Source organism: Salmo trutta, chromosome 37, assembly GCF_901001165.1.
Source record: "Salmo trutta chromosome 37, fSalTru1.1, whole genome shotgun sequence".
NCBI lineage: Eukaryota > Metazoa > Chordata > Actinopteri > Salmoniformes > Salmonidae > Salmo > Salmo trutta.
Window position 1 is genome coordinate 13,339,067 of NC_042993.1, and position 10,107 is coordinate 13,349,173.

Consider the following 10,107-nt stretch of genomic DNA (forward strand, 5'->3'; position numbering starts at 1 on the left):
TAAGTAGTATAATCATAAAAGCTCATTGACCAAGTAAACCCGGAATGCAATTGTGTCATTCATTTGGAATGGATAACATTTTAAGGTAGCTTACCAATACTTTGCCAGGGTTGTCCCTACTCATGGTGATGATGTTTTTGAAGACAATGACGGTGACTGTCTTTGTGTAAGACACTGCCGTGTTCCTCCCCCTATTCTGATTCTTAATAAGCACCTCAAAAGGCGCCAGAGACTTGTCATCTTTGCTGACCAATTTGGAGAGAACGTAAGTACACGTTCCCTGGAAGTCGAACCTCTTGCCATCAAACGTGCGGTAGTGGGGGTCGCCTGAACCTTGGCAAGTGGCATAAGATGTTGGGTAGCAATCTCTCTTACCACTCTGCTGGCCACACATCTCTGACTTCTTGCATGCTGTTGCTTTGCATTCAACCTTGGCTGTTCCTGGATTGCATTCACACTGCTTTGTGCATTTGTCATCTTCCCAGAACTTCATTCCAGACGGGTAGTATCGTCCTTCATAAGAGCAGCCACAGCTCTCCTTGGAGACGCATTTGTCTCCACTGAGGACAAAGCCCTTGTTGCATTGACAGGTCTCCACACAGGGTTCCTTGCACTTTGCTTCGGCATCTAGATCTGAACAAGAGGCAGGGCAAGCTGTGCCACATGCCTCGTAGTAGCTGTTTGACGGACATTCCAGTGCTGCAAATGTGAAATGAGAAAATAGATTTAAATAATAGTGAAAAGTGCAATCTAAAAATCTGCATGAAATGTCTGGAAAGAGGAAAACTCACAGCATCCAGTGATTGTCCTCCACTCAGGGCTAATTTTGACCCCCTCGGCCAAACAGGCATCATTGTAGCTTTTCATGTTCTCACAGAGGAACTGATAGATGCCTTTATTGATGCAGACGTCATAGACGCAGTTGTCCATGAACATGCCTGGGTCCAGGACCTTGTGGCAGCTGGCGAATGGGCCATCTTTTTTGGCCAAGAGACCACATAACTTCTCTCCCTTGTATTTCTGTTGGAGAGCCGGAGTGCAGCTAGGACATTCCCCTTGGCAGTCATCATGACAGAACAAGTCGCCGTCTTCAGTTCTCCAGCTCTGGGCAAACTTCACCACTGTGGGTTCCTTGTTACCTTTGGGGTTAGTGAACTCGTCATTGCGATCCCCGTTGTAGTTCCCACAGAGCCCACCCAGGGTGCGGAAGTAGCTGCTGGGGACAGTGACGTAGAACTTCATGTTCCAGTCGTACATAACCTTCAGGCCAAAGTTTGTCTTCAGAACAGCATAGCTGCCACTATACACCACCGTTAGGTTTCCCCTGGCTAGGGTCACAGGCAGGTAGACATTCTCACCATTCACCTAAGAAAAAATCAATAAGCATATGGAAAAACCACTCAGTTCACCTCCTGGGTTGACCAAATTTACCATGGAACCGACCCCAATCCTGATCATTTCCCTCTGGTCTCTTGTTACTTACCTCAACCTTCCCTTTATGCGTGCTGATCACAACAGTCAGCCCATAGACCGTGACTGAGACTTTCCTTACGAAAGACACCCTGTTGTTCCCTCTGTGGTTGTTCTTGGTCAGGACAGTGAACGGGATGAGGCCAGGTTCAGATTTAACAACCGTGGCCATGACATAAGAGCAGGTGCCCTGGAAGTCAAATCGCTCCCCATCAAAGGTGAGGTAGTGGGGGTCGCCCACAGCCCTGCAGGTGGCCTTGGACTGGGCCACACATACCGCCTTATTGTTCTTCACCACACAGTTTTCCTTCTCACGGCACTCAGTGTCCTCACAGGGGTCTGACAAAATGGGTATTAGAGATGTTAACATAGCTTGCTCATTGCAATATCAAAATAGAAACATCAACAAAGTCCAAAATTCCACATCCAAATGTACTAACACAAAGCCATATCTGTTGGGTTGCATTATTATTAATGTTTTTTGTACCTGTGCTGTAGCAGTCCATGACTCCATTCTTCAACCCACATTTCTGACCCTCTTTGCACTGTGAGTTCTTGCAGGTGAACACTCCTGCTGCACAGCTGCAGGTCTCAGAACAGTTGCCAAGCATCACAGACTGGCCAGACTGAAAACCAGCAAAACATATCAGTGATATCATTGAGTGTTTATACTATGGTATAAACCATAGGATGATTGTAAACAAGAAATATTTACCAAGGATAGAGATTGATTATATATATTTGCATTTAGCGTAGAACAGATATAGGCCTATAATTGTAAAAATGACTTTAGGATATTATTGCATTTTTGGGATATGAAATGGCAATTTTTTGTCAATAAATCTGTAATCACCTTGTAATAGTGTCCATCAACCACACAGCCACAGTTCTCCAGTTGGACACACTTGCCACCATCAAACACAAAGCCGTCGTCACACTGGCAGCCCTCCTGGCATAGTGGGCATTTGGGAGACTCACTGAGAGAGTCACAGGTGGAAGAACAGGTGTCGGCACACAACTCATAGTGACTGTTAGCTGGACACGTCAGAGCTAGAGGACAGATGGAAATGGGAGGAGATGCATGTTATCAAAAAACTTAAATCAGCTTCAGCTTCAATTGTTTTTCAGCAGAGCATTAGGTCAGAAAAATATTGCATACTAAGGTAAACCAGGATAAGGTAAATTAACTTTCAATATCAAAATTCACTCACGACAAAACTGGTCAGATCTCCAGCTGCTGACAAGGCCACCGGATGCCTGACAGAAAGTCACATAGGTCTGTAAGTGGCGGCACAGTGCATCCCCACCCTCTCCCTCCTTCATGCACTCCTCAAAGTGCTCTTGTGGTGGCACAACAGCATGGCATTGGGCAAATGGACCCTTGGTTGACTTTATGATGCTGCAAGCCGGCGGGGGTCCACTGGTGGGAGGACACTTCAAGCCACCGTCACATCCTGTCTGACATTTGACCCCTTCCTGAACCACTAACCACCCGGCTGCAAACTTCTCCACAGACGACTCCTGCAGCCCACTGGGCAGCAGGAAGTCATCCTCCTTCTTGTTATTATAGTTGCCACAGAGACCACCGGTAACACCTTTGTAAGTGGATGGAAGCTGTATGATGGCGCCAGCAACGGTGTCGTAAGTCACCATCAAGCCAAAGTCTGTTACCACGATGATGTTAATGCCGTTCTGGTAGGCCCTGACCTTTCCATCTCCGAGTGACAGTGGGAGATTTGTTGCAACGTCATCCACCTGTGAAAGGAGGAAAGATTGAAAACATCAGTTTTTCGAATCAAGTGTTACTTTTTAATACTGAAAGGAGTAGATCAAGACAGAAAACTACCGTTATTTCCCATATAACTCTGGGAGACATAGATATCTTGTATTTGTAGGCCTGTATTTCAACCCTCCTGGTGACCATTGCATCATCCATCTTGGTCAACTGCTGCACTGACACAACAAATGGAGCCATCGATCCGTCTTTCTCCACAACCTCCGACATTTTGTACACACAGTCCCCGTGTAGGCTGAAGCAGCTGCCATCGAACGAGTGGAATCTCCTGGCCCCGCTCACATAGCAGGTGCCCGTGCTCATGGGTATACAAGCCTGCACCCCGTCTTGGACCTGGCACTTCTCATTGGGACCACAGGCAAACTTCACATTACACTCCATGTGTCCATCCTTTTTACACACACAGCGCTCTTTGCACTGGCCGTTGGGGAAGAACACCTGGCCCATCTGGTAGTATTGGCCTTGGTGAACACAGCCACATTCAGCCAGTGGCACACACTCACTGTCGCTCAGTATGAAGCCGTCGTCACAGACACAGCCCTCGGTGCACAGGGAGTTCTCACAGCTCTCAGGCTCATCGAGGCTGCTGCAGGTCTGGGGGCAGCCTGAGGCACACACCTCATAGTGGCTGTTGGCCTTGCAGGAAGATGCTACAACACATTAGGTCAAACATGATAGAATTTAATAATGTCGGAACCAGGAGCTGTTAGCTAGACAAGCCACTTCTGACTTATTGTAATGACCATAATTGTTACAGTTGTTGTTAGAAATACACATCTGATGAGGTGTGTCTGTGCACTACTTACGACAGAAGCTGTCCGACCTCCACTGTTCCACCTTGGCAGGGGCATCCTGGCAGGCAGTGGTGTAGGTGCTGAGGGCGTTACAGAGGGCAGAGGCATGGCCACGGTACAGACACATATCAAACACACAGTCTTCATAGTACTCCGTGGGGTCCACCTTGGCGTGGCAGTGCTTGAACGGACCGTTTTTGTCTGTGATCCTGCCGCAGTACTTCCCTGTTTGGTAATTAAGCATCAGGCTGTGGTCACAGGTGGGGCACTTCTTGCCGTCGCAGTCGCTGGAGCAGCCAGGGTCGTTCCCCACTTTCCAGCTGTCCCCAAATACTGTTGGGGAGTTGGCAGGGCTCTTGTCTGGTTTGAGGAGGTCGTCGTTCCGTTGGCCGTTCAAGTTTCCGCAGAGCCCTCCGATGAGGTCTGAGTAGGAGCTGGGGAGGGTTAGGGAGACGTGGCTGTTCCAGTTGAACTTCAGTGTCAGGCCAAATTTGGTCTTCACCACCGCGAAATACCCACGGCGGAAGATGGACAGTTGGCCATCGTCTACATCAAATGGCAAGTTCACATAATGGTTGTTGACCTGGGAAGAGAGAAAGAAACGTTAATGAAACACGAAGGACGATACTGTCCTGATATTTCCTCTTTCATTAAGTAGTATAATCATAAAAGCTCATTGACCAAGTAAACCCGGAATGCAATTGTGTCATTCATTTGGAATGGATAACATTTTAAGGTAGCTTACCAATACTTTGCCAGGGTTGTCCCTACTCATGGTGATGATGTTTTTGAAGACAATGACGGTGACTGTCTTTGTGTAAGACACTGCCGTGTTCCTCCCCCTATTCTGATTCTTAATAAGCACCTCAAAAGGCGCCAGAGACTTGTCATCTTTGCTGACCAATTTGGAGAGAACGTAAGTACACGTTCCCTGGAAGTCGAACCTCTTGCCATCAAACGTGCGGTAGTGGGGGTCACCTGAACCTTGGCAAGTGGCATAAGATGTTGGGTAGCAATCTCTCTTACCACTCTGCTGGCCACACATCTCTGACTTCTTGCATGCTGTTGCTTTGCATTCAACCTTGGCTGTTCCTGGATTGCATTCACACTGCTTTGTGCATTTGTCATCTTCCCAGAACTTCATTCCAGACGGGTAGTATCGTCCTTCATAAGAGCAGCCACAGCTCTCCTTGGAGACGCATTTGTCTCCACTGAGGACAAAGCCCTTGTTGCATTGACAGGTCTCCACACAGGGTTCTTTGCACTTTGCTTCGGCATCTAGATCTGAACAAGAGGCAGGGCAAGCTGTGCCACATGCCTCGTAGTAGCTGTTTGACGGACATTCCAGTGCTGCAAATGTGAAATGAGAAAATAGATTTAAATAATAGTGAAAAGTGCAATCTAAAAATCTGCATGAAATGTCTGGAAAGAGGAAAACTCACAGCATCCAGTGATTGTCCTCCACTCAGGGCTAATTTTGACCCCCTCGGCCAAACAGGCATCATTGTAGCTTTTCATGTTCTCACAGAGGAACTGATAGATGCCTTTATTGATGCAGACGTCATAGACGCAGTTGTCCATGAACATGCCTGGGTCCAGGACCTTGTGGCAGCTGGCGAATGGGCCATCTTTTTTGGCCAAGAGACCACATAACTTCTCTCCCTTGTATTTCTGTTGGAGAGCCGGAGTGCAGCTAGGACATTCCCCTTGGCAGTCATCATGACAGAACAAGTCGCCGTCTTCAGTTCTCCAGCTCTGGGCAAACTTCACCACTGTGGGTTCCTTGTTACCTTTGGGGTTAGTGAACTCGTCATTGCGATCCCCGTTGTAGTTCCCACAGAGCCCACCCAGGGTGCGGAAGTAGCTGCTGGGGACAGTGACGTAGAACTTCATGTTCCAGTCGTACATAACCTTCAGGCCAAAGTTTGTCTTCAGAACAGCATAGTTGCCACTATACACCACCGTTAGGTTTCCCCTGGCTAGGGTCACAGGCAGGTAGACATTCTCACCATTCACCTAAGAAAGATCAATAAGCATATGGAAAAACTGCTCAGTTCACCTCCTGGGTTGACCAAATTTACCATGGAACCGACCCCCATCCTGATAATTTCCCTCTGGTCTCTTGTTACTTACCTCAACCTTCCCTTTATGCGTGCTGATCACAACAGTCAGCCCATAGACCGTGACTGAGACTTTCCTTACGAAAGACACCCTGTTGTTCCCTCTGTGGTTGTTCTTGGTCAGGACAGTGAACGGGATGAGGCCAGGTTCAGATTTAACAACCGTGGCCATGACATAAGAGCAGGTGCCCTGGAAGTCAAATCGCTCCCCATCAAAGGTGAGGTAGTGGGGGTCGCCCACAGCCCTGCAGGTTGCTTTGGAGATGTGGACACATACCCCCTTTGTACATTCTTCCTTTTCTCTGCATTTGACGTTCTCACAGGGGTCTGGTGGTGTAGTGGGTGGTGCAGTGCCTGAGTGAGAACAGAAGCAACATTCAAGACTAACTCTTGTTTTCATGCAGTGCATTTGTTGTGTTGTGTTGCGATTAGTTTTTTTGTGTTGCGTTGCATTGTGATGTGTTGTGTTGCATTGTATTGTTAAAGAGTGTTCCTCTTTAAGAGGGAGGTATTGAGGGGCAGTTGATAGGCCATTTAAGTGGATGTGTCAATTAATCAGCGTACCTTTGGAACATACTCCTGTTGTAGCGTAGCCGTCTCTTGGCATGCCACCATAAACGTAAACAGCCATGAGGGAGTCGCCTTTGATTGAGAAATGCTGTTGCTGCTCTCCCAATGGAATGTTTACCCACATGTACTTAGGGTCTGAGTTGAATGATGTCCATTGGAGAGATTTCATACAATTATTTTTCTCACAGACTTTAACGGTGTTGATCCCTTTCCCCTCGGAGACAATGACCAACGTGCTCTCGAATTTGCTCTGCGTGTCCACCGACCACTCATTGGCTAGATCAGACGTTGGGAGGATGTTGGTGAGGAATGGATCGTAGGGCTTGTTGTTGCTGAAGTACATCACCATGACCTTCTTATCACTTTTGATGATCAGCGGATATTTGGGTTGGACAGAAACCACATACGCCTGCCCCTCATTCAGCTGTTTAGCAGTGGATACCTTTCCCTCAAAGATCTTCACTAGAGTGTTGTCCTCTGAGGCCACAATGTTGACAAAGTCTGTTGATTGGGTCATGTGCATGGAAGGAACCAGGTAATTGGTGGAGAGGCTCTGTACTGGTAGCAGTTGTTCGTAGACGTGATTGCAGCGGCCTCCATCTGCGATGCACTCGTGTCCCCCCAGGACCGCCACAGGGAGCTTGGCTTTGACCCTGGTCCCAGTGAAAGTGGTGTAGCTTTGGTAGAGGTAGACCTGGTATGGGTCCATGGTAACAATCACCGCCTGTCTTTGCTTCCAGGATTCCATGCCACTGAGATTTATGTTGGAGACAGGGATGATCGTGATCTTGTTGGGCTCTTTGCCGTTGACAATAGACATAAGCTTGTGAATGTTGCTTGGACCCTCATCGGGGGTGAAGACCACATAGTCAGTACCCAGCTGGTCATTCGGGAAGACCACACTGCTGTCTCCGGTCGAGAACTTGTAGTTGAAGGCCACCACCGAGATGTCAGAGTTGGAGGTGACCTGCACTGTTTTGGTGGAAGCTCCTGGACCCCCAATTTCAGCGGTACCAGGTATGCCGATCCATTTGGTGTTCTGTTTCTCTATCTTCACTGAGGTGGAGAAGCCGATTGCATTGACCTGAATTTGAACAATGGCTGGATAATCCTGTGTGGTTATGGCCAGTTGAAGTCTCTGATCATCATGGTAGCTCAGCAAATAGTTAGGCATAAAGGCAGTAATGAACTCCCGCCCCACTGGGCATGATCCGCTGACCACTAAACGTAAAGGAGAAAGACAATTTTACAGATGAGCACCTGCATTCTTTTCGCAACAATTTTGGTACTTTAATATAAATGTAATAATGAAACATATACTGTAGCTTAAATACAGTACAATTGTCTTGCTCTGACTGCTCTTGCTGAATTCACTGACTGTCAAGTGTTAATTTAGTAAGGCACTGTCACAACATCCACAGAAGGGGGCGCCTCTCCTCGGTCGAGCGGCGCTCGGCGGTCGTCGTCGCCGGCCTACTAGCTGCCACCGATCTGTGTTTCAGTGTCTATTAGTTATGTCTGTTTTTGTTTGCACCTGTTTTGTGTTTGTCATTAGTGGGGGGGTTATTTAGTCTGTCTGTGTTTAGCTAGGATTTGTGCGGGATTGTTCGTTGTTACGTGTGGTGTTACGTCTATTATCTAGGCATTAGGGTTGTCGGGCTGTGCCCCGTCTGCCTTTTGCACGGAGCTTCTTTTAGTCATTCTTTCTGACTGTTATGCTCCCAGCTGTATATGAATCTTGCCCGTGGACTTATTAAATTAAGTTTGTTGTCACGGACCTCCGTCTCCTGCGCTTGACTCACTCCTTAAACTGTCCATTCCGCTCGTGACAGGCACAAAATCATTTGTTTTTGTTTGAATGACATAATCGTATAGAAAAAAATGTGTGTACATAACAATACACATGCTGTCACTTCCACCTGCATAGCTTTATAACCAGTATTACATGTCTATATAGTGTGCCCTGCAGAACAAACAACATAAATGTACTATCTAATTAGAGGAGGCTAGGAAGATTTCATTTGCCAAGCTACGGTACTGTATTTGATTCCCCATAATGTTAGATAATAACAAATGATCAACTTGCTCAATTCTGTCAGTGATTACATGACATGGAATATTGAAAGGTAAACTGTGATTCTTACCAATGAATAGGGTGACAGCCACACAAAGCAGGAAAGTTGTCCCCATGGCTGGAAACTAAAATGCACAGTCAACAAATGACATGGAAAATGGATGTAAAAACTAAATCAGTTTTGTTTTAGATTAGATTATAGAGTAGCTACTTTAATTAATTTATATCCATCAATAAATTACATTAAATATTTTGTAAATATAAATGAGCTTGCATTAATACATTGTACATGCATCTACAAAGACAGGAAATAGTTTATTTCAATTCACTTTCATCTCCGTAATAATTTGGTCTTCATCTGATACTATTCACCAATATTTCTAATGCAAAAGACTGATCTGATGTCCATACTTTACCTGTTGGTGGGACCATGAAGGATATAACAGACAGGGAGGGATGAGAGGGTGTTTTATATTGTGAAGAGGATGGATAAAGAAAACACATCCTTGACAAAATATTGAATTACCGTACTAATTAAGTCAACATAGCGTATGCATGACTGAAATGCATATATTGACAACTGTGTGACTAAAGTTTCCATCTAACCAACTATTACGTAGTATTTTTCCTTATAAAGAATTTTTTTTTAAGAAATTGGAAACAAACATCTGTTTCATAAAATGTTACCTCAATATATATAAAATAAAACATTTATTTAAGCAGGTTTGTCCCATTTAGATTTTGTAAGAGAGACCTGGTAAATAATATTGCCAAACATGTTTCATAGACTCATTTACTATGGCCCACTGACCAGATGTTTTAATTTTTGATTTGCAATAGAATATAACTTTTAAAAAGGTCCCACTTTATATTAAGTATCACATAATGTTAATATAGCAGCGTAGTGTAACTAGTGTGGGTAGTTGTTACATAGTACTATCAACTATTATACCTCTTATAAGGCATGTAAACCATGTCATTATTATATAGTTTTTAGCATCACTGTGTAGTGATGTAAATAATCATTTGTTCTTAATTAACTTGGCCGGTTAAATAAAGGTTAAATAAAATCGTAATAAAAATCGGGACCATATAAAATAACAATGTATTTTCAAATGATTCAAAATATCATGGGTGTTTAATTTATTGTTTTATGGAATTATTTAAACATGGATTAGAAGAAGTGCTCATCACTTATACATGGATGTTTTAAGAGTATGTCAACAGAACATGGCTTAAGTCTATGTCAATAGGAGACGGGCGAGGAGAGCTTACACAAACCAT

General features: G+C 45.2%; 1 protein-coding gene across 1 annotated transcript in view; it reads right to left on the minus strand.

Moving 5' to 3' along the window:
- LOC115176443 (IgGFc-binding protein) overlaps positions 1-9,245 on the minus strand; it is a 29,678-nt gene extending 20,433 nt beyond the window's left edge. The window contains exons 1-14 of the mRNA XM_029736485.1: positions 9,240-9,245; positions 8,894-8,948; positions 6,744-7,970; positions 6,193-6,533; positions 5,502-6,075; positions 4,805-5,409; positions 4,072-4,642; positions 3,317-3,915; positions 2,682-3,225; positions 2,324-2,520; positions 1,958-2,096; positions 1,484-1,809; positions 792-1,365; positions 95-699 (exon numbers count right to left, since the gene is read on the minus strand). Of these exons, the coding sequence (XP_029592345.1) occupies positions 95-699; positions 792-1,365; positions 1,484-1,809; positions 1,958-2,096; positions 2,324-2,520; positions 2,682-3,225; positions 3,317-3,915; positions 4,072-4,642; positions 4,805-5,409; positions 5,502-6,075; positions 6,193-6,533; positions 6,744-7,970; positions 8,894-8,939 (6,348 nt within the window). The 5' untranslated portion in view covers positions 8,940-8,948; positions 9,240-9,245. The remainder of the gene's footprint in view (positions 1-94; positions 700-791; positions 1,366-1,483; positions 1,810-1,957; positions 2,097-2,323; positions 2,521-2,681; positions 3,226-3,316; positions 3,916-4,071; positions 4,643-4,804; positions 5,410-5,501; positions 6,076-6,192; positions 6,534-6,743; positions 7,971-8,893; positions 8,949-9,239) is intronic.
- Between the last annotated feature and the right edge of the window lie 862 nt (positions 9,246-10,107).